The sequence below is a fragment of the Miniopterus natalensis genome, chromosome 2 (genome assembly GCF_054644295.1).
Source record: "Miniopterus natalensis isolate mMinNat1 chromosome 2, mMinNat1.hap1, whole genome shotgun sequence".
NCBI classification, from domain to species: domain Eukaryota; kingdom Metazoa; phylum Chordata; class Mammalia; order Chiroptera; family Miniopteridae; genus Miniopterus; species Miniopterus natalensis.
In genome coordinates this window covers 24,898,862-24,924,325 of record NC_142082.1, presented here as the reverse complement: position 1 = coordinate 24,924,325, position 25,464 = coordinate 24,898,862, and the positions used below count along the sequence as shown (strand labels likewise).

The 25,464-nt window shown below is 42.0% G+C and overlaps 1 protein-coding gene across 2 annotated transcripts in view; it reads right to left on the bottom strand.

Annotated features, from left to right (window-relative positions):
• Positions 1 to 25,464, bottom strand: part of PSD3 (pleckstrin and Sec7 domain containing 3) — a 338,824-nt gene that overhangs the window by 27,767 nt on the left and 285,593 nt on the right. For both annotated transcript variants that reach the window (XM_087814210.1, XM_087814211.1), the window contains 2 exons: positions 10,301 to 10,458; positions 7,598 to 7,742 (listed from right to left, as the gene is read on the bottom strand). In XM_087814210.1, coding sequence (XP_087670336.1) covers positions 7,598 to 7,742; positions 10,301 to 10,458 — 303 coding nt within the window. The remainder of the gene's footprint in view (positions 1 to 7,597; positions 7,743 to 10,300; positions 10,459 to 25,464) is intronic.

Below are 25,464 nucleotides of genomic sequence, written 5' to 3'. Positions count from 1 at the left end.
GCTGAAAGAAACGGAACAGAGAGAGGAAATGGCATGTACGCATAGAAATTTTTAAGTTAGGAAGGGATCCCTTAAGGAGTGGCATTAAATAATAGATGCAAGAAAAATTACTGCGGTTATATGCTCAATAGATGCAACTGGTAAAACCTTTGATAACACATACAATGAAATTTTATCTAAAAGGTTTCAGATGATGTCACCTAAGATTTAATTTTTTTCCCTACTCATATAGTACCTCAAAGAAAATTTCATATTTTGTTTCATAGTGAACTCTAATTCCATCTCTGTGAAGAAAGTATTTCTAATGGATGAGGCGATGGGGCCAGGCAAGGGGGAGATCAAGATCTGGAAGTGAGTCAAGGGCTGAGGCAGAGGCAGGGCCTTCATTCTGGTGCACAGCCCAGCGGCCCAGCTACCGCTACAAGGCTCAGAAATTAGCTCTATTCTTCTATACCAAGCCTAAGACTTATTCCTTCTCATGGAGAAAGGATTAAGGAAAAGCTATGGAAAAGGAAAGGAAATGACGGTACAGAAAGGCGCATGTAAGAGGAAGGGAGTAATAATGAGGACCTGGGAGAGACGGCAGGAGCGGGAGGAGAGGAGTCATCCACCCACGACACAGTAGGTGCTCCCTGAACACCTACGCGCAGGCACTGTGCTGGGGGCTGGAAACGCCTCCATCTTACTGTTCTTCTTTTCCCCAACTGTGAAATACAGAATCCTCCAAATTTTAAGGCAAAAGAGACCCTGCCCTCGCCCCCCCTAACCCCTTCCTCTGAGAGGCAGTGATGATGCGGAGAGCTCTGGCTCAAGGCCACAGAGCTAAGGACAGTGGGGCAGCAGCCCCCTCCCCACTCCTAGTCATACACTCGCCTTGGAACAGCCTGCTTAAACCCACCGGGCTGCCGAGAACAAGCTTCAGACAGTCCGTTTCTTAATATAGCGATGCTGACCTCAGCTTTCCAAACTTCCTAAGCTCCCCGGGTCCCACCGTGCCCTCTCTCCCACGGTTCTCAAACACGCGGCTGTCCGCAGGTCCTTCCTCTGAGCCCCACTCGAGACCAGTGCTCCTCCAGCTCTCCTTCCCTCCCTCCCCTGCATGACCACAGCACTCACATGCCTGTACCACGCACTTCTTATAAAATACACTGACTTATGTGTCAATTTATCTCCTTTAATGATTACAAGCTATTTAGAGGCAGGAAAAGGTTATTTTTCTCAAATCCCTCTCTCAGATCCTCAGTGTCTAGTAGACTGCTGAGCAGAGACCAGAGCACGTAGCATAGTTTCTGGCTTACAGATATTACCTGCTTAACATGAACACTTACCTTAAGCTCTCATTAGCCGAGAGTCGAGACCACTGCCTCAGCTACTTTCATGATGCCTGCATACCTAATATAGCGCACCATATACAGATTCCCCCAGTAAACAGTGGCTGAATAAATGAAGGGTTTTTTTAAGTTTTTTTTTTTTAAGGGAAGGTAAAGACAGGAGGGCTCACTCTGTTTCCTCTCTGCTGTTTTAAAGTAGACGGATGACTCAGAGGTAATGACATTTCTAGGAGGCTGCTAGGCAGTTTACAAGCCAAATTGCTAAGCACTGCAGCCTCATCAAACCCAAGCTGCATGGATTCAGAATAAAGAACACCTGCCTCTGAGTCAGTTTGAGGGGCGCTATTGTCGAAAGCACCGTCAGAAACATTTTGTTTCATCATTTCATGTTTAGAACAGTTCTAAAGCCCTTAAACGGTGTTTAGTGAGCTTTAACGTAATAACTTCAATATGATTTAATTAATGGTCTTATTGGGTATGCAATATGTTAAGCCCAGACCCCTGAGAAATGAATATAAAATGTACCTATACTGGAAAAGTGTAGTCACGATCTAAGGCCATGACAGAGTTGGGGCTGCATCTTGTTGGCAAAAGTGAGCCAGTTAAGGTTAAGCGACATAATATGAAACTTATTTTAGCCAGAAGCAGGAAGGATGGATGGGAGAGCAGTGAGATTAGAGGAAGAGAGTCAAGTGGTTACAGGAACAGTCGGCCTGAGTTTTCCAAAGTGGGGGTGAGCATCCTAGGCCAGACGACCCCGTGGGAAGAAAGTTCAAGGTCAGCACTGAGCTATCACTCACTACCGTACAGCTCACACATTTAAAGTGTACAATTCACTGTTTTCCAGCATACTCACAGGCTTGCACAACGATCACCTCGATCTGATTTGATGACATTTTAGTTCCCCAAAAGAGACTCTTTTGGAATGGAGCCTCACTGTCTGTGTCTTTTGTGACCAGCTGCTTTCACTTAGCGTAATGTTTTCACAGTTCATCCATGTCGTGGGCTATATCACATTCCATTTATCTACTTATCGGCGGATGGCCATCCCCACCTTTGGCTATTATGAATAAGCTGCTGGGAAGATTTGCGTAAGAGTCTTGTGTGGGTGTATGTTTTCACTCTCTTGACATCTAAGTGGGAGTGAAACCGCTGGGTCACAAGTTAACTCTACGTTTGATCTGATGAGCTGCCAAATCGTTTTCCAAAGTGGCTGCGTCGTTTCACATTCCAGCCAGCAATGTCTGAGAGTTCTTATTTCTCCACATCCACACCAATGCATTATTTCCCTTTTTTAAATAAAAAGATATAAAAAAAAATGGTAGCCACCCTAATGAATGTAAAGTGGCATCTCAGGGTTTTGATTTGTACTCTATTTACCGAATGACTAATGATGTTCAGCATTTTTCGTGTCGTACTGATCGCAGAACATGCAATGCATTTTATAGAAATAATACATACACTGTAGGATACCTGCTCAAATACTTAGTACTGATAAAATGAGTGATTAAAAAAGTCAGGAGACCAGGGATCTAGGTAAAAGATGACAAATGTCTGAATTAAGGGAAGTGGGTAGGATATGGAAGATATTTAAAGAAGAGGTGACAAGACTTGTGACTGAAAGTATGAAATTGAACAGGCGGGAAGGGAGTGGCTCTGGCCAGTGAGACGACTATAAGAATGACCCCCTCCTCTGAAATCCCTCCCAATGCCTGCCTGCTGGAGAGGTCATCAGGAGGATGTGACTGCTGGCTGACCCTTGAGCTCGGCCCAGGCAATCAGAGGCTCCTGGCCCCCCCTCCGTGCCTGGAATGTGCTTTCAGCTTGCCTTCCACACACTAGAAACCACCCCAGCACACAGCCTTGAGAGAGCAGGTGCTGCTGAGACCGCCTGGATGGCATGTGTGACGGAACCCAGGCAAGGCCTCTGCATACACTTTTACGATTCTGGTGGGTGGGCGCAAGGCCTACTTATGTCAATCCTGTGCACACTCAAGTCTGAAAATGATGAGTAGAAAGGGAGGGAGGTCCTGAGTAGCTCCCGGAGAGGGCCGGCTGTGAAATCCTGTTCGTAGTGCCACACCAGGGGGAGAAACAAAACTTACATGTTCAAACGGGGCTCTCCAACCCCAACAGAAGCAACGCTGCTGTGAGAAACAAAGGAAGGTGACTCCTCCCACACAGCAGAGTTGTTCGGAAAGAGCCACGCTGCACTGACAGCGGTCAACTTTAATAACGAAGGCTAACATGTTTTGGATAGAAGGCAAGAATAAACGAAAGAAAAGCTTGCCAATGACAGGGTGATGAACACTGTGTCTTGAAAGCACCAAACAATCTTTTAATTGACTGTTTAGTTTTTTCCTAACACTGTTTAATTTTTTTTTTTTTTTTTCTTCCAGCAGGGCACTCACAATGTTGCACATGTATTTTGTAAATTGAAATTACCCCAGGGGTCCTGGCATTTAGGGAAGTCAGAGCCGCGCTGTGGGCGTATGGAGAAAGGGAAGGTGGCTGGGTTCAGGCAGTGGTTCTCAATAGCAGGGGTGGACTTTGGCCCCACAGACATTTGGTAATGTCTGAAGACATTTCTCGTGGTCACAGCTGGGGGGTGATACTGGCATCCAGTGGGTAGAGGCTGGGGATATTGCTAAACATCCTAGCATTCACCCTTCAGCAAAGACCTCTCCAGGGCAAAATGCCAGCAGTGCGGAGGTTGAGAACGCCTGGGCTGCAGAATGATGACCGGTCTTCAAGGTACTGAGGACCTCGTGGCATCCAGACACCTTCTGGGATCCACTGACGGAGCCCTAGGACTCCAGCAGGCGGCTGAAGCGGAGGGTGTCCCAAAGCCCCGCACCAGGCTGGGTGCCACCCGACCCACCTCTTCTTCCCCTCTCTCTAACCTGCTCTTTATCACATGCTTGGTTTTACATATTTGTTTCTAAATTGTCCTTTTACTCTCAAAGGGGAACATCTTTTTCATTTTTTAATAAACACGATGGCCTGGGCAAAAAACAAAATAAAAAACCAAAAACAGCTAGTGACTGAACCTTAAAAACCTTCTAGAATGATCTCATTCTCCAGGTGGGAAACTGAGGCCCACAAAAGTTTGGTGATTTATTTGTAGGGAACGAAGTCATCTTATTTTACCAAGAAACTGGATTCCTGAAGGGGCTTGGTTATCGTGCCTTACGTGACACAAGAGGATACTGCTTTTTGGTTATGGCTTTCTTATTTAAAATCTTGAATTCATCATTTTGGTCGCATTATATATGCATTTTCTGCACTTCTGTGGATTTATGTTCAAAATGAGAAAATATATAAAACTTTCATGCATCCCACTGTTAGGAGATTTATTTAAATTAGAGAATCTGCCTTGATAAAGGCGCTTGCTTGCCCGGTCTCATGGTAAAAAGACACAAGCAGACGAACACGTTCCTTTTCACGTACAAGCGATTACGAACACACAGCCCCCACACAAATGGGATAGCAGTACATCTTCCAAAGTGGAAAGGAAATAGAAATATAGTCTATAGTGAGGACAGAACAAGTAGAAACTCTTACGTTGCTCTGTGCTGACTAATGTTGCGCCTTAACTTCAGCTCACCTTTTGCCCTGAATCTTACATAGGAGTAACTCTGAGAAAGACCAATCTGTTGAAAAATAACTACTGGGAAATCTCTAGTGAAATTAATAGGAAACCCAACCTCTGACGGTATTTGTTTCCCTCTAGTTGTTCAATTGTTTTTTCGCCTCTTTCCTTAGGTAATGTGGTTCGTTGTTGATGTTAAACACGGTTATGTTAAAATGACGTTAAATATCCAGACTAAAGTGGGGAACTACATTTGCTTTGAGAGTCCACATTTTGGCTAGATGGAGAAGTCTGCTGTTATATTCTCTGGTCATCAATAAGAGGCAAAGCCTTCCTTTTTTCTTAGCGTAGTTATTGCCCTTGAAAACTAAGTGCCCTTCTGCCTTGTAAAGTGAGCTGGCTTAGTCGTCTCTGTTCCTACCAGTTTTCTCGGTGGCCTATGAGCCACATCACACCAGCAACGGCTTACACGGTGAGCATCCAATTTATGTTAATGATGATTACGAATTTATACACACAAAAGAACCTTTCCTGATGCCACGTCTCCGAGCCTCTTCTTCCCGCCAGGCTGTTTTTAGAAACTTCTGGCAAGACTTACACACGTTCCCTTCCCCCGCGCCCCTGCCACCTTTCCTTTCTTCCTTGAGGAAGGCTAACCTGGCTTCCCCTCCCATCGCCCCATCCTGCTCTCACCAAGGGACCCAATGACCCCCTCGCCACTTCGCAGGATATGGTTTTATCCTAATTTTACTTGATTTTTCTCCCTTTTCTTGATACAACACTCCCTCTGTTTTTTTCTCAACTTAAGAAGTCAAAGTGTCTGTTTTCACCTGTGTCTGAGCACCAGGCACTACAATGTGGAGGCGGAAAGAGAAGGACCCAGGGAAGAAGCGACAGGAGGGAGACCAGGAGAGCGCGAGGTCCCAGAGGCCAGGTCAGACACCACGGTCCCCAGCTTCTCAAGCCCAGGTGACAGCCCTTATTCCGCCACTTCAATGAGCCATAGGGTGATCCCTTCTATACCCGCCAGATCTCTCAAGTACGGCCACTTCCATCCAGCTCTTCCACAGCTGACTTAGTTATTTCCCTCGGCGTTACTGAAGTGCCTTTGAAATCAGCCTCTCTGCCCTGGCCAGGTAGCTCAGTTGGTCCATATGCCAAGGTTGTGGGTTTGATCCCCGATAAAGGCACATACAAGAATCAACCAATGAATGCATAAATAAGTGGAACACCAAATCGATGTCCTACCCCCTTCACTCTCTTTAAAATAAAAAAAATAAAAAAAAATTAAAAACATTTGACCTTTCTGCTTCTGGTAGTTCCCTTCTCTGATACTTCCTCCCTATTGGAACAAGAATGATTTTTAAAGCACACGTTTCCTCACATTACTTTGCTGCTTTCACCCTGTTATCCCAAGGATGCTGGGGAACTAGTGAAGCATCCGAATCCCACTCGGGACACACAAAACCTTTCATCTGGCCTTTGATCCCTTCGAGGACCGTTTCTTGCCTTTTCTCAACACTCTGCACCAAATCACACTTGGTAACATATGTGTGGTTCCTGCATCCCAGGGCTTTCTCCTCTGGGTCTTTTCGATCCTCTGCTGGATCATTCTCTCTCCCCCCCACACCTACCTGCTGCGCACCCTTTAAGCTTCATAATCGATATCACACGTCCGCCTCCACGTCCAAGGCCAGGAGAGATGTCCCTTTTTTATACCCCACCGCACTCTGGACTTACCCTTCCTGTGCCTCTAGTCCAGCTGAGTTACAAAGACTTGCCCGTTTGTATTTGCCAATCTCAGCACCTGGGTTTCATGTGCCTTTCTATCTCCAGAGCCTAAAACAGTCTCTGAAGTACAACAGGCACATAATACACACGTATCGAATAAACGTGTCATTGATAATTATGATATCAAATGTGTAGAGGAGCCAGTTGATATAAAGACCTGGCTGATGAAAGCCAGATGGAACTATTTCTATTATTGTACCAACAAGAAATTCACAGAAGACATCGAAGTTGATTCCCAAATCACTAACTAGGCAATGGCAATAGTTGGTGCAGCCAGGTTTAAAGTTTGGCAAACCTGGGTTGCGTGCAGTGTTCTCAGCGCAGAGTTTTGAGTAGGAGAGGGACGCGGTAACGTACGATCATTAGAGAGGTCAGTCTGAAAAGGGAGAGAAGCTACGGGAGGACATCCGGAACAGAGTTCTAGCACTTTGTCCTGGTTAGCTGGGCAAACCCACACAGCGCACTTAGGGAACAGGGAATCCCTGGGAATATTGTTATAATACTTAGCATTCAAAACCAGCCTGGGATATGGGGAAACCTCAATTCAAACAACGGAGAGAATGTATTAAAAAAGCTGGTTTCCACGCCAGGATGTCCAACATTAGCTAGTTCGTTGAAAAATATGAGCTGTAAGTACAAACCAAACCAAAAAGACCAGGCTTGTATGACTGATTGAGTGGTAAACTAATATAAATTTTAGAAACTAATTCCAAGTATGTGTCCTCGACTCAGTTGTATCAGCTTCCTAAGTGAAGTGTAAAACCCAGTATACTTCATTTTGACCCATTTAAACAGTATGCCCTTCCAGGGCAAGGTCTCACCCCTGCCCCCCAAATATGGAGCAATATTCAGATACAAATGTTTCCAAGGTCGAAGCACGTACCTGAGACAGTTTTGTTGTAGTGGCAGGCAGAAGCGGGCGACTGAACTTCTTCTGAGACCCAATGGCTGCTGGAAATGGTGGTGCAGAAAACACAGCTGCAACGCAGTTGATTTTGTTTATCCACCCTTGCATTTCCTCTGGACTCCTAGGAGAAACAGATATACTTCCGTAGGGTATTTCTATATCTAAGTGCATCACACCATGCCCATTCTCATTGCTCACTTAAAATGGCACATACAAAATCATTTATTCTTCTTGGTACAACTAATCCCTGACAAAACTTCATTGGAGATGAACATTTTCAACAGTAATCTCCATGGTAACAAAGGGTTCTGGAACCTAAGGTCATCGTAGTGTAAGGCTCTGCTCATCCCTTAAGGACAGAGGGGAAAAGAGCGAAATCACTTGATAATGAATATTTGTTTAACCCTGCTTTCTGCTTGATACTCGGCTAGGTAAAAAAATTAATTAAAAAACTAACTCATCTCTTCCAATCACATATTTGATTTTAAAATCCAACTGAGGGCTACATGGGTGGAGGGGATGTAAATGGGTACAGCCAGTTTGGAAAGCAGTTTCTATGGTTTATTAAAAAGGTATCTGTAAGTTATCTTACAACCCAGCAATTCGACTCCCAGGTACACACCCAAGAGAAATAAACACACAGAGGCACAGAAAGATTTGTACGTGAACACTCACAACGGCATTCTTTGTAAGAGTCTAAGAAAAAGCAATCCAAATGTCCGTCAACTAGTAAATCATTAAAAAAATGTGGTGTGTATATCCATGCAGTCGACACTACTCAGCAACAAAGGAATGGGTGCTGACACACGCCACAAGGTGGGCAAACCCCCAAAACTTAATGCTAAGTGGAAGAAGCCAGTCACAAAAGGCCACATACTGTATGATTCCATTGATAGGAAACATCCAGAAGAGGCGGGACTATAGAGACAGAAAGGAGATCAGTGATGTCGGGTTAGGGGTGAAAATAGTGAGTGACCAAAAAATGGGCACCCGGTGGATCTCTTTGGGGTGATGGAAGCATTCCCAAACTGAACTGTGGTGATGGTCGCACAATTCTGTAAATTTGCTAAAAAATCACTGAATTGCACAAATTAATTGTGAAGTTAAATGGTGCATATAATACATATATATGACGTTAAAAAAATCTATCCCAGAGGATGTGGAAATCATCTGACGCCATTATCTTATGTTAACTTATATATGTCACATATTTGCAAAGTCTACAACTGGCAGCAGTTAACAAATATTTGGGAATTCATAAATGAGTGGTGGGAATCGCCGTGATGCAGGACAGATGATCCATCATGTGTCTAATCGATAAACAGAAGAAGCTACAATGATTTCCTGTGCCAATTACTCGGCGGGAAGCCTCACTAACCCGAGGCCACACGAGTGTCACCTCATCGCACTGTGCCCTCTGACCTGATTTTGCCGGCTCTGTTATTTCAATTGACTGATTTCAGCATCAATCCTATCGGAAGTAATTGGATCTCCTTAGTTATTATATCCTATATTTTAGATTTAAAATAAAATAATGTTGGGGAGTAGAATAATTTGAAGGACTTTTACTACTAGTAGCTGTAATTGTATGTCTGGCTATGGTTCCCTTTGTGGTGTTAAAGCTGTCTTCCCCCCACACTACCAAAATCCTGTGTCACTTGGATTTCCTTCCAGGTTCCTCCTCACCGGATGTGGGCAATCTTAGACCCTTGCAAGTTCAACATCCACGGATCACTAGAGCACCTGTGCTTGCTGTTTCTTGTTTTGGGTCTCACACGGATTTGCTCAACAAGCACGCAGATACTTGTGTTTACTATCTGGACGCCAAATTTCAACTGCGGTGCCAAATGTGGCCCACTGGCCGTGTCGTGCTGAGAGTGATTCTGAAGTCGAGCTCAGGCTGATCACTAACATCTGCCACGAACACCGATGCTATGTGTGCTCCCATTAAAATTCCTGTTCTAGAGGCGTGGTTCTGAAACTCCAGTTTTTCTCTTCGCAAATCCAGGATCCTCCATGTGGAATGTGCCACTTCTAATCCAAAAGCCAGCGTGGAGCCCTTATTAAGCTGGCGAATCCATCCTAGTTCCTGGTCCACAATATGATTTTCTCTTTTTCTTCTAGTTTAATCAAGGATTGGAGCTCAGGAGAGGAGAGAGAAAGAGAGTGAATGGAAATCTACACTCATTATTCAACAGTTTCCATGTGCCAGGCACTGGGTGAGGTACTTTACATACTGTACCTCATTCGAGTCTCACAAGAGCCCTATGAGACACACCATATTATCCACACCAGTGACAAGCTGAGGTTCCAAGAGGCTAAATGACATGCTAGGACAAAGAGCCAGGAAATGGTAACTGGAACCCAAGTTTCTCTTACTCAAGGTGCAATAGGCCTTGCCTACTAAAACCCTTGTGTTTTACTCATGAGGATCTGGAGTTCTAGAGATGGTAACAGGCTAAAAGTCACAGGGCTACTTTGCAGCAAACAAAAAATTGGAACCCGGGGTTTCTACCTCTTACTCTAGTTTTCTTAGGCAGCTAGCTGTCTCTGCAGTGTAACCAATGACTTTGACTCCAACTCAAAACACTTTCCCTGCAAACCCTGATTCTCTTTCTTGGTATAAAGCGGTGCTATGCAAACTAAGAAACAAGAAGACACCAAACCAACGAAACATACTGGGCTTGAAAGAGCAAGACCCTCCAGTCGGCGGTTTTCAGCTTCAGCACGTTCGGCTTCTTCTCATAGTCTGTGGCCTTGGACGCCAGTGCGTGGTGCACACTCACTGCATTTTTCAAGTCCTCCTCAGACAGAGACTTTTCTGGCTTATATTCATCCTGGAGGTGGATACAAAAGAAACAAAGAGATCATGCTCAGATTTCCCATCTTTATAAAATGTAAAAATACAAGGAAAAGTTTTAGAACATTCATGGTGGTGTGTGAAAAAAGTGAAATGAATGGCGAGTAAAGACAACCCTTTGCTTCTTCGTAAATGTCGTAAGACATGCTGTTGTTTGAAAAGTGTGCCCGGAATGAGAAAATACACTTTATGTAAGGGGCACTTTGTAAAAAGCTGAAATATCATAATTCAGGGAAACAGCTAAAGGAGGCCAAAGATAACATATCTATCACAGACGTTCTGTAGTGATTTGAAGCGAAGCTAGGTACACATGAGTAGGGTGATGTGGTTTCAGGAATAAATGGACAAATACAAAAGCTCGCAGATACCCATCAACAGAACGGAAAACCAGGCCACTGTTTTCTTTGCTCTAAAGACTACATTTCCTGGCAATTTTCTTTTGAGGCTAATAGTAAAAGAAAAATGAGCAGTGAAACGAAATGATTTCTCTAGCTGTTCCCTGAAAGACAAGAGGAAAATCAATTTAATAATCAGGAGAAAGCTTAGCTGTATTATCATAAATTTGAAAAATGGGTAAAATTACATAAAAAGGAAGTGTCGTGTATAGATGCAGTTTTATCTTTGGGCATGATCTATATACACAATTTATAGAATTTATAAAGGTTATTTTATGTGGCTTCCCTCCAAATATAACTTTAAAAACCCAACCAGTAGAATAATAAGAATTTAAAACAAATTTGATTCTACTATTATTATAATTATTATTGTTGTTGTTGTTGTTGATTTTATTCTATCTAGAAGTTTTCCTGGGTGGTGGTTATTATTATTATTATTATTGTTCTATCTAGTAATTTTCCTGGGTCCATCAGAATAAAAAAACCTCAAACCCAATGTAAATATAGTAAATATTACAAGCTGTTATGAGATGTTTTCTAGTGTTTAAAGTCCTTTCTTCCCCCTTCCTGTATTTTATCAGATATGATGCTAAACCTGCACTTCCGTAAAAAGCACACACATGTGCATATACACAAACAGACACATACACACACCACATATGTGTGCACCTCACTTTCTAATTAATAGTAAAGGCCTAAAGAAGACATTGCCTATCACCACAGAATAGTTTTATAAATTTTCAAAAAATACAATTAGACTCTCCCGCACCTCCTCCTCTGCCCCACCCCCTCCACAAATGAAGCAATAATCCGGATGTGCTATTGCCATCCTTTCAAACCGAGTCAGAAATAAACAGCAGCTGTTCATCCCTAATGATCGGCGTCAGCGACGGTGCCGAGACAAAGGTAGGACCGTCTGAAACACACAGTAAGTACCAACGGCAACATAAAGGTTGCCCACATTTATAAATACTAAAGGATGACATTTCCTTTAAGATTGCAACGAGTCTGTTTTATTAAGCCTCGGAGATACACAGCTGCTCCTGACAACAACCATTCCTCCAGAGGTGTGATGAATAAAGGAGACAAAAGGAAATCTTCAAATAAGATACAATATATTTACACATATCTGTTCCTCCAGAACTACCTTTAATGCATAAAGCTGCAATCTACTTATGTTTTGGGGGCTCCTCTTTTCTAAATGAGATGTTGATTAGTGACTTAGCATTCCGAAGACTCGCAAATCTCCCAGGGGGAGCTGTTTCGGAGCCGGAGCGCCTGCCGAGGCAGCCGGCCTGCGACATCCCCTGCAGCCCAGGGTCACCTGTCACAACCCTGCGGAGCAGGCCGCCCACTCTCCTGACCCACTTGGTTCCAGACAGGGATCTGAGCGGGGATAAACGGCCAGGGTCACAGTCACCTGCACCGAATTGCTAGGCTACTTCCATTTCCAGACACACGGGTCTCCAACACACCGGACACTTGAGTTTGCACAGCGATCAGCCTAGAAATTTGTAGGCACCATTTCTGATGTGCGAGGTCCGTGATTTGGGCTTTTATCTGAATTCCTTCTCATCAGCTTCTTTTGGTTAATTTTTCTTGTTTGAATTTAAGAGGATTACTTAGTTCTTTTGATTTTCATACTTCTTTCATTAAGAAAACTTAAGGCTGTACTTTTTCTGCTCTGGGTGCAGGTTACACATAGTTTGAAAATGAAGAGTATGTTATTATTCTCCAGAGGGTTTGCAGTTTTAGCTTTTGATTTCTTCTTTGATCTTAGTCATGCCAAAGAATGTGTTTCTCAAATTTATAGCACCTAACGTTTTATCGTTACATATTTTTAATTTTATTGGCTTGTGACCAGAGAATGTGGTATATAAAACCAATTTTATTTCCTCAAAATTTGTTAAGAAGGTCCATTTGTTAGGGTTTTCCAACTACATCTTTGACTTTGTTAATGTTCCACAAACTTCCAATTAAGTTTATTCTTTGAGGGATGAGTATATATTTATATTTAAGTTTACTGATTCGATTCCTCCATTACATTATTTTTCCTCCACTTCATCCTATTGAGACGAGTATATTAATCTCTCTCTTCCACTTTATCATATTTGAAGTTTCCCTTGTATTTCTAATAATTTTGTCTTACATTTTAGTTGCTATGTTGTTTGTGTATTTAGGTTTATGACAGTTACCTTCCTTATAGCTATGTGCTATTTATTATTTTAAAATGTTCTTTATCTGGTTTAGTTACACAAGATGGAAACTTAAAAGGTTCTTTCCCCGACCCAAATGCTCTATTTCTCTACTGCCTTTCTACATCAACAAGATAAAACTTTTAAAAATGGTTTCGATTCCTTCCTGCCCCTTCCCATTAATTCTAAACTTTGCTGAAATAGTTTAGTGTGTTTTACTCTGCAGTCTTATTAAAATTATCTTGTATTATGTATTTTCTACTAGCAGAATCCTTATTTTGCACTTACATTACACATTAGATCTAACTGTGACCATGTTTCATTGCTTCCCTACTTTCTATCTTTTCTCCATCCTGTGGTCCCCTTTTCTCATCCCTCTGTTATTTTCTCTTCTTTCAAGTATTTTTCTCAGGTGGGTGATATATACTCGAGTTCTTATTTTCAAACACCTTTCATTTTCTTCGACATGTATAGAGCTGGGTATAGAACTCCTGGTTGCATTCCCTTTCCACTCATTGGTCTGTAGATGCTGTTCTACTGTCTTCTACCTTCCAGTTTTACAAACGTCTAAAGCCAGTCTTTTCTTATATTTTCTGTATAGGGGTCCCATAGGGGTTTCTTTTTATCCTTAGAGTTCAGGAATTTTTGCTAGGCTATGCCTTAATATTCTCATTCACCCAGTCTGGAACTAAAAAATTTCCACCCCAATTCTCCCTTATATAATCACTCACTTAGGCTGCTAACTGCTGCTAAGAATAACCCAGTTGTGCAGACATGTGCCAACACAGATTTATGGTCTCCCGCTATGGTTGCACCCAGTGCCAACCTACAGTTCCTTTACCTGTCTATAATAATCTCTCTGTTCTCTTCTACCAAATGCTCACCATTTTTCTCAACGTCCCTAACTCACCACAACTGTGGTTAAGAACATCGGTGCCTGGAGTAAGAACTAGCTAGGTTCACATGATGACTGGTTTCGATAAAATACTTAATGTTCCCGTGACCTTAGACAGGTTAAGCTCATTAAGCCTTGCTTTCTTGGATTAAGTAGTGATGGTACAGCTTCCTCACAGAGTTATAGGATGAAATTAAGTGACATACTGTTTTTTTAAACTCAATGTTTCACAGCATATATTAAGCACTCAAATGCTAGGTGGAGTAATTTCTAATAAAAATTTCTTAGTAGCATATAGCTTGACCTCGTATTTCATAAGGTCAATCATGTAAATGTTAAACTTTCTGCTTATATAACCTATAAAAATCTGTATTTTGTGACCACACTTATCTTTTTTTCCTCCTAAAACAGAGAAATCTTGATCAAAGCTAATCCTGTGCTCTCAGATCGAACCCCATCAACCTTTCCTAGGACTTTATTTCACTGGTTATTATATTTCTCCTATATATACGGTGTCCCCCCAAAATGTATACACACTTTGAATAATTATAAAGGCAGTGTTTATTAAAATACATTTCATTTTTAAAATGTAATAAAACTCAGCCGTTAAAGTATGTATACATTTTTTGGGACACCACATATATATGTGTGGGTGTGTATATATATATATATATATATTTAATTCTCACTTGAGGATATGTTTTTATTGATTTTTATTTTATTTTATTATTATTATTTTTTAAAATATATCTTTATTGACTTCAGAGAGAGGAAAGGAGAGGGAGAAAGAGAGATGGAAACATCAATGATGAGAGAGTCATTGATCGAGCCCACAACCCGGGCATGTGCCCTGACCAGGAATCGAACCCTGATCGCCTGGATCCTAGGTCGACGCTCAACCGCTGAGCCACGCCCGGCGGGGCTGTTTTTATTGATTTTTAGAGAGAAAGAGAGAGAGGAAGAGGGGGAGAGTGAAAGGGGGAGAGAAAAACACTGATTGGTTGCCCCCCCCCCCGTATATGCCCCAAACCACCTGGCCAGGGCTATATTTCTTACAAATGTATTTTTTATTGTTAAATATATTACAGATGTCCCTTTTCCCCCATTGACCCCTTCCACCCAGAACCCACTCCCCACCCCAGGCCTCCACCACGCTACTGTCTGTGTCCACGAGCTGTGCATTTATGCATATAAATTCTTTGGGTAATTTCTCCCCGCCCACCCCGCCTTCCCTCTATCATTCTCCACCTACTGGCTCCTTCCCTATAGCCTGTAAATAAACCCAGGTTCTCTCTTTGTAAGATACCAGTCCCTCCTGAAAACTGCTTTCTCCTCCAGTGCCACCTCTCTCTCTGCCTTCATACGTGAGGAGTTAGCAGTCCACGTGAACCGTCTTTATACACTAATTTCCAGTTTACTCTCTAACCCACTGAGACCTGGAGTCCATGTCTACGCTTCTTTGAAACGGCTCTAGCGAGAAGATTACAGTGTCCTCCTAACTGCAAAACTCAATAGGCTTTCTTCAGTTCTCATAGCACCCAAGCGAGTCAACAATATTCTTGAAGTTCTTCCTTGGCTTCTTGTTACAATACTCTCCTGGGTTCTCTCCTACCTCCTACCTCCTGACCATGACTTTGCTATCTCTGCTTTAGCCTGTCCTTCAGATGTTAGTTCTAACACTGCCCTTCATCCCTTCTCATTCTGTAAGTTCCCCCGGGATGACTGCAACTACTGTTACTAAACTCCCACGTAGACCGTGAGGTCTAACAAACTGCTACAGGTAAGACACACAAGATCGATGGTAGCTATTAACCCTGGATGACCTAGACCTTCGCACTCGGAGCACATTCTCTCTGCTGACATTTTCATTTAAAACCAAGCTTAAAAGGTGATATTCTCCGACTTCTCTAATAGTGCGAAGTTTTAAAATGCAACATTTATTATAGCCCTAAGTAAAAGCTAACTACCTTGTCAATTTGGAAGAACGACACCATTGCTTTTAATAAGGCAGTTTCCTATACTCTGAGATACACTGCCAGCTTGCCTTACATTGGAAGGAAAATATCACACAGGACAGAAACGGAAGGCAAGATCTATTCATTTAGAAGGAAGCCAAAGGCTAAGATTTTTAAGTTTAACAAGCTTCTGCTTTTCTAGTTGATTGTAATATCATCTTATCATTTTTTTAAAAAGGCAACCCCCCCCCCAAAAAAAACCCCAAATAAAATATGTTGGAATTCTGAATTTCCACATGAAAATGAAACTCCAAATCCATAAAAAAATGAGCAAAACCCAGGGTAGATTGGAAACATTAGGGCTGACAACTGCATAAAAAGAAATGACTTTACCCTACAGAGTTCATTCTTACATTTTTATTTTTCACTATTTAAGTAGAAGATAGTGTTAAATTGATAAAATTGGGAAGGAAGAAATAGGGATAAATTATTGTAATCAAACCATTTCAAAGCTAAGACTCTTGGCTGTGGAAACTAAATGTGACACAGAGAGCAAAATAAAAACAATCAAGACATTTTCTATAAGAAAAGAAAATGCTCCATGACATCTAACTACCACCCATTCTCTCAAGCAAATAAATGGCGAAAACGATACCTGAAAGCATGCCACTCTCCTGTGTTCACCTCCAATCTACATCTTTTAATCTAGTGTGATTCATTGGACCAATCCACCAACCTAACAAGTGCCATGAGTGTGATTTCACAATGCTATTTATTTTAAATTCGTTTAAAGCATGAAATGAAAGGCTTCTCTCCCTAAAAGGCTTGTTAATGAAACCTCTTATGAAACTGAATCTAACTCATCAACACAAAAAACCATCTACACAGGCACAAATCATTGGCATCAGTCTGAAATGTGTACTCTTTGGTGAACATCAAGTCCAATTTGGAAAGTGACCAAGTCTCAATAGAAATTTGTCAACACCAATTAGGAACATGCTCTAAGTCTAGTTTTCAAAGTATTATTTACTTCATTAAATTGCTATACCTAATTAAAACACTTTGGAACAAAGTAGAAATGGTCTTGATTTGCAGTGAGAAATAAAGACAGGAGAGTTGAGAACACTTTCTTGCTTGAAAGCTGAGGCCACCTATAAAAATGTCAATAAAATAAATGATCTTAGGCTATTAATTCCTGATTTTTAAAAAGGCATTAAACGCATTTTCATAATTTGATATTTTAAAAACATTTTTTTAAAAGTATTATTGGTGAGATAGCTTTCAAAAAATCATTCAGGTTTATTTTTCTTTCACAGAAAGCGCTCTATTTCCGCAAATCTGAAAGCGAGGGGTAAATGAAGGCGTGTTATGCCCATCACTTAACTAATCACATATTTGAAAATAATTTATTTACAGAATTTTAAACCTGAAGGGTCATTTCATTTACTTTTCTCACGTTACGTAAGCAATTTTAGAGTCAGAAAAACATGTCCTATATTACTGTACTAGCAAAGGATTAAAAATATTAAATTATTTGTTGGATTAACACGTGCAGGGTGCCGCCGTCCACGCAGCTCTGACGCGGGGCACGGGAGGACTCCTGCAGGCACAGGGGACCTGAAGGACTTGGCCTGCCTTCTCGGGGACGCCCCGGCCTCAGAGTGGCTCAGGACCTTTCCAGGATAAATCTGGTGAGTGAAGCAGGGAGTTGTGATTTATCTTTTTAATGACTACACAGCTGACCGGGAGACAGTTCGAGCAGATAGTGATCAGCAGCCCTTCAGAAAGATGATAGGATTCCTGACTCAGTATTTGAAGAAAGTGAAGTCGTAAAGTTTTTAAACAGAAAACAAACCTCAGCACCCTCCCATACTCCTAACTGACACAGCGACCAGTGCTGCTGGGGACAGGCTGCTCCCTGCCCTCCCCTCGGCTGCAGGATCCCCCCACATTCTGTTACAGGCTGCACCTGTCAATGTCACCGTGTTGATGTGCCTGTCCATCAGCCCCCCACCCCAGTTCAGGGCCCTGTGAGACCAAATTCATTCTAATTCATGTTTCCCTCTACAGCTTTGCCATGACTGGTGTGGGTGTGAGATTTATTGAAAGGGAGGGAGGAAGGGAGCCACAGAGGGAAAGCAAAGCGCTGCCGAGGGACCTGAGCAGCAAGCAGGAAGAGAGGCTTGGTCTCTGGACCCATGTCATATCTGAGTAACTCGGAAGAAGCCACAAAACACAGCATCATCCCCTCATGTGGGGACAAACAATTCTTTAGGAATAAACCAGTTTGCTGGGCAGCCCTTCAAACTGGAATTGTGGTTTTAAAGAGAAACCTGCAGAGCAGAGCCCGTATGTCTTACACCCAGAGATGAGGTGTGTCTCCAGCTGCAATGTCTTCTTATATATGTATAGTTTTTATAACTATGATTATGTCTAAATATCCTTTACATAACAGTCACAGGCTGGATTGGGTCACTTGCCTACTTTATGACTAACGGAAACGTGGCTGTCATCATTAATGTCCTAAGAGAACACGGCTTCCAGGCCTAGTTAACTTTGTCTCAGGCATTTTCCGCTGTTGCAGAGAACGAGGGTCCATATGGCCTTTCCAAAGTGCGAAAGGGCACGGGGCTGGCAGTTTCACAAAGGAAATAAACAGGCCCCGAGCGTGTAGGAAAGCTGTTTTCTATCGGGGCCCAGGCCAGTGATCAGCCGGCTCCTGGCACTATGGCATTTGGCACAGCGGCCCCAGACTGGCCGCCATCCTCCCAGTCTGGGGGCCTTGAATCTCCAGTATCTTCCTCTGCCTTGCCCAGCTCACATCAACACTGCAAAAACAAAACAACAAAACAAAACAAAACAAAACAAAACCCTCTCTTCCCAATCAGACTTAACAAACAACTTTATAGGCAGTTGGAACAAATCTTTCTGCCAAGTAATCCAAGAAATGAAGACACAATTTTGAATGGACAGAGTTCCCAGAATTGTGACAGCAAACTGAATTTTTAGATAACAAATTGATTTTTTACTGTCGAAAGACACAGAAAAGGCAAATGAATTCAGGTCTGAATAGTTGTTTTCTAGACTCTAGAGATAAAAGACATTAGAAGATTCTCAAGAACTGGGTCTGCAGGATAATACAACAATCAAGTAATTCACTGGCACGACTAACCTGCCACCCCACCCATTACTCTCGGCCATTCCATCAATCCCCTGACCATTTACTTTAAGGTAACATAGTTCAGTTTTGTTATAACCAGACCTGTAACAAGAATACCATCATAAAGTTTACAATAAAACTGTTTCAAGAAAAAGGCAGAGACCAGTGGGGTCAGACGCGAAGCCCAGGGCAGACACCGACAGAGCTTTCAAAGCCAAGTGACAGCAGACTCGACTATGCACTTGGGCAGATGACTCACTCTCAGGTGATAAATAGATATGAAGTTAATATCTAGTGTCAACACCGATGAACCATCAGGACCAAGAGGAATTTAATCATTTTATTATCAATTCATAGCAATCTCAAAATTTTAAAGCACATGTGAACTGTGTTATAATATTAAAATGTTAATATTAGACTTCTCTGCCACAAACACTTAATATACCAACACTACTACTTATCAATAGGGTAAACATTTCCTAGGCATGAGTCTGGGCTCAGGGATGGCAGGTACTAGAACCAAATAAGTCTAGGAGTGCATTTTTAGCTGGAAGACAGACAAAACCACTCTATCATAAATGCCCTATTGTGCTCTGCCTAAGAGAGTTCTGGAAACTGGAATCAGTTATTCACACGGCTTTATTCCATTCGCCCTATGTTTTTTCCAGTCCTCACCAACACATTTGGTTTAAATCATGCCACTAACCATTCATTGCCTAAGACTGGCCTCCTCATGTACACTGTAAACCCAACTTGTTAAGGGTTTAATACCATGTTATTTCCCCCATAGCTCCTAATATGACCTTTTTGTACATGGTCCTGACCTCACTATTGCGATACTCTGTGGATTTACTGTTTGCTTGAAAGTCAAAGTAAACATGACTAAGTAACACAAGCAAGGGGGCCAGAAGGAGAAATGAGGTGGTCATGAGGAGTGCGTGTAACCTGCAGAAGCAAAACAAGAGCTTGGATAATGTCAGAAACCATCCAGGGAAAAGGAAGAAAGAAAAGGACCTGTTTCACTTGAGAGAGAAATCAATAACAGGGAAGAAAAGAGATTCAGTAGAAATGAGGCAGACCCTGGGGATCTGTTATTTGCAAAAGTCACACAAAGGGGGGCAGCGGAAAAGGAGGAGTGGAGGGAAGATCCAAGTGGAAACTACAAGTGAAGCCTTCTGAAAAGTAGTTCAAGCTATCTGGTCTCTGTCTCTGATGGAATCTGCCTCTGGTCCATACTATAGCCAGGCCAATCTTTCTAAAATATAAATCTGATCATGTCCCACCCCATTAAAAACATGTTGGTAGCTCCATATTGCTCCAAGATAAAATCTCAACTTCTAACCATGGCTTTCAGGGCTTTTCATGATCTCCCCAGGACCTCTTCACCCCACTGAACGGGCCCCTCCCTGAATGTGCCGAAATTCCGCCCATACAGGCACCTACATGATGTCTCCCTGCCTGAATCCTCTCTATGACTAGCTTCTATTTGTCCTTTCAGTGTAGGTTTAAATTTCATTTTCTCCATGAATTCTTCCACGATCTTCCCTGCTTTTCCTGAGGCTCAGTGACGTGTCCTTCCAGGTGTGTTTCCACAGCACATCGCCCTCTTTGTAGCACATGTTAAATTGCACTGACGTGCTTTTTATCTGTTGATCTCTTTAGATGGAGCAAGCTCCTTTAGGGCCTGTATCCTGCTCACAATCAGACCTCCAGTGTGTATGAGTCTTAATCAAACACAGGCATTCATCACTGATTTGCTTCCTATTATGGCCCTCCATCAGAACAGTTGTTTGTTAGTCAAAGTTCAACTGAGAGTGGCTGCTTTGGGTCACTTTTAAGTGTCCATCTGGGAGTCAAGAAAGGCTGGAATCATGGCAGAACTTCAGTGTTCTAGCGAGGCCTTCAAACAGGTGCTAGATCCTGTTATCTCTGTATTCCCACAGCTGGTACAGCCCCTGCCCATAGTGTGCTAACGCCTTTGCCAAACTGAACTGAGTTAGTCTTGGGCTAGAGGAAAAGTGGGTTTTTTCTTATTACCCCAACCCAAATAAGAGAGAATCAGCTAAAGGGGGAAGGAGAGAAGGTGACGACTACTTTTTCTCAGCTATACTTGAATTCCAGGAGTGGTAATGTTGGCACTGAGAGCTAGAGGGCAGGGCAGTGGGCCATGCCTAGGGGCTGCCCAGCAGAGGACGATGCTGTCTGATCCTTTGGGTACCTGGGTGTGGGTGGGAGCAGCACACAACTCACACTTAGAAGAGTCTGAAACTCCTTCGGGGAGAAAACTGCTCCTTTGTAAAGGGGACAGTTTATGGCACTGTGACACCATCTCCTTAGTGTCCATGATATACTAGTTATGTCCATGATAGACTAGTTACTTGAAACCTAATTTTCATCCTGCTTCTACCACTTGCTATCCCCCATTCATCCTATAACCCAAACCTGAAACGCTGCCTTGCCGTTCTTTGAACATGCCATAGTCTCTCAAATCTGCCATTTCCCCCGTCTGGCTAACTGCTTTTGATCACCTTGCCTGTCTGGCGAACCCCTGCTCAGCTCAAGATGTCTTCATCCCTCAGGAAGGGCTCTCTCACCTTAGCAAGCATGATTAGGGAGCGCCATTCTCTAAGACCTTTTCATTCCTCCGTTAATTTATCTCACTGTGTGATGCACGTTCAATTTACCTGTTTCTCCTCCTGTTTTGTGAGCTCTACGTGGGCAGGTGGGTCTTAGTCATCTTTGAAGGCCCAGCATTCAGCACAGTACTTGACATGTGATGACCTCTAACTGGTTATGGGAGGATGTGAACTCCAACCCATATTCCCTGAATCACCTTGCAACACAGCATGTATTACATCATATAACTTACTTTGTGTGTAGCATCTGCCATCGTGAGCTGACAGATTAGGACTCCAGCACGGTTAAGGAGCAGCCAGCAATGGGGCATCAGAAGCCCTTCGTAGGATACAACCTGCAGCAGTCCTGAGCCTCCCACACGCTCTAAAACTCAGAGGTAATTCGAAGGCGAAGTCTGAATACCTACGGCCGCTGTGCCTGGCGAGCGGCTCAGGATCTCAAAGGTCCCTCTGAAGCAAAGTCTGTTTAGCAGCAGACAGCACCCTGATAACTTCACAAGTGCTTGGCTTGTCAGATGTATACATCTTCATATTTGTGTTGCCTTCTTGCTTTTTAAATTTTACAAATCAAGAGGAAACTGAACTTATATGCATGACCCATGGACACAGACAGTAGTGTGGCGATGGCCTGGGGCGGGGGGAAGTGTGGGGTAGAAGGGGTCAATGGGGAAAAAAGAGGACATCTGTAATACTTTCAACGTAAAGATAAATTAAAAAAAAATCAGAGTAGATATATCCATGCAAAACCCCGGCCTGCTATGATTAAGCTTTCACTGACCGATGAGCTAGTCTCTAGAATTTGTGTGAAGTTTCTGGGAACAGATATTGGTTGGTTACTATGATGAGATTTCAAGCACTTGTCACATTTTTTTCAACCTCTCCTTTTTCTTTACTTTTAACAGGCATTAACAACAACAGTAGAGGCGGCTGGAGAGAAAACATGGCTCCCCCTTTCATCCTCGGTAGATGGGTACTCTGCAGCAAAGCCTGCATTCTTAATTGATTCAAAGGACATCTCAACCTGATGTGGCCACAGCTCTCCTTCGCACTCTCCTACACAAATGTATCATTTCCTTTGCATCCTATGTTTCACTTTATAAAAGAATTTCACCCAACTCTCCCCAAATCCACATGTGCCACACTCCAGAGGTACCATAACTAGGGAGATGCAATCTAATTTTGGAGCTCTAATCCAAACTGATGTTGAAGCTTCAAAGTTTACATTCTTTTGTCCATATTTAGTTCGTTCTCCTCTCTATCTGGATGAGTCCAGCTCAATTCAGTTTTCTTCCTGAGAGAGAGGACAATGCGACAGGAAAAGTTCACCGGTGACTCAGAAACAGCATCTCTCTTTGCATCACTTCTGTCAAACGTTGAGTGCAAGAGTGTTTTTCTCTCTTCCCAGGCTCACCCTGGGATGGAGTGGGTGGAACTCCTGTGGATAGGTATTCAATGAAATGGCTTTGCCAAGGACAGCCATACCCCTCATGGAGATTTTAGAGAAAATGAAAAAGTAAGGCAGAAGAATAGGATTTATGCTGGGGAAACAGCTGTGATATGTGAAATTTAATTTCAAAGGGTTGTTCCCTGCAGAGACAAAGCTAGCTGAAAGGACTAATGTGGCCCCAGCATGTACACACACAAGCTGCTTTGGAGGAGGCCAGCGTAGCTGACTTATACATTAGAAGCTGTGTTGATTCCACAGGGAAATAAAGACCATATAGGATGTCTGGTCACCCAAAAGCATGGATATCTCCTAATATCAACAACCATCTACATTTCTCAATTGTTTTGTCCCTCAAAATAATGTGTGCATTTTAGTAGGATGCCACAGGTTTTTTTGTTGTTTTTGTTTTGGTAATCTTTGGGTTTCACCTAACTCCATATCTTTCTCTGCAAAGGTTATTTACCCACAAAGAGAGCTCTGGTCCGAGGTGAAGCATCCCATTGTCTCATATTCCTTACCTAATCTACTCCAAAAGGAATTTTTAAAAAAGGGTTTGTGTTAGATATGGTCCTTCCCAGTTTAAACATCTGAAAAAAGTTCCAATAGGGAAAGAGAACAAAAGAGAATTATAAAAGTGCTCCTTACAAAGCTGCTCTGGTAATATGCAAAATGTTGATATAGGATATAATATAGTGCAGTCAAGGTCCTTTAAAATGTTGATCTGGGTGCACTCCTAAGAACTGCTGAATTAAAAAAAATAATTCCTTCAGTTTTATTTACAGGGAATTAATGTTTAAAAATGGAATCAAATATATTTCCCCCAATAGGTATACTTCCATTCCAAAGCAGTTTATTATCTCAGTGGTCCGAGTTGCGGATGCTATCTGATTCAGTATTACAGATGTCACCTCTAAGGGAAGGACTCCCAGAAATACAAGTGTGGAAAGGCAATACAGAAATGTGTAAAGTGTGCCAGGGCATGTGTGTGTGCATGGAAAACAAAAAGCTCAAAAATGAATGAGACCTTTTTCTTTTCTATCCAAATATTAGTAATTAGTGTGGTGAGGATAGGTTGTGGTGAGACAGATACTGTCATAAACTGCTACTGGGAATGAAAGACCTTGTTCAACCTTTCCAGAAGTAATTTATAAATATGTCTTGATACAGGCACTTCTCGTTTTATTGTGCTTCACTTTACTGCGCTTCCAGGATATTGTGTTTTCACAAATTGAAGGTTTGTGGCAACCTGCATACAGCAAGTCTTTTGGTGCCATTTTCCAACAGCATTTGCTCACTGCTTGTCTGTGTCGCATGTTGGTAATTCTCACAATATTTCAGACTTTTTCATTATTATTGTATTAGTTACGGTGACCTGCAATCAGTGATCTTTGGTGTTATCTGGGCAAAATCCACCACCAGCAAAAAGATTACAACTCACCAAAGGCTCAGATGATGGTCAGCATTTTTTAGCAATAAAGTATTTTTTAAAGGTGTATATATTAACTTTTTTAGACATAATGCCATTTTACACTTAATAGACGGTAGTATAGTGTAAAAATAACATTTATATGATTTGGGAAATCAAAAAGTTTGTGTGATTTGCTTTATCACAATATTTGCTCTTTGCAGTGGTGTGGAACCAACTGGTAACATCTCCGAGGTATTCCTATAATTTTAAACATTCCCTATCCTTTCCCTGTGATCCATGGCACTACCAGTACTCTACCTTCAGGAAATAAACAGATACATGCACAAATACACACACACACACACATATATAAAATTATTTAAACTATGAAAAACTAAAAGTGGGAATGTTTAAAAATGGGAAAAAGATAAAATTATTGTACGTTTATTCAATGGAAAATATTGTAAGTAATTAAAGTGAATGCTTTCATAAACCCTATTAAAAAAAGAGGAAACAAAAATGAAACCATATGACTTACTACTTCATAGTCACCAGATACCAGATTGACCAAAAAATATGCTTCTATAAATTTTTTAATTTAAAAATGTTTATGATAATAAGCAGAGTAAAAAGAAAAGGGTGCCAAAACTATATCATAGTCCAAGTAGATTTTAAAATCTTTTCCTAAGAGTGATATTAGCAACATGGAAGAATAGGAAGTTAAATTTGTGTTCCCCCACAGAAACACCAATTTAACAATGATATACAGATCAAAATACCTCTATGAGAATGCTAGAATGCAGCTAAGAATTTGCAGTACTTCTGGTGAGCAAAAACCCAAGGACAGCTGTATTGAAATGGGTAAAGAACAAAGACTGGGAGAAGGTGTATA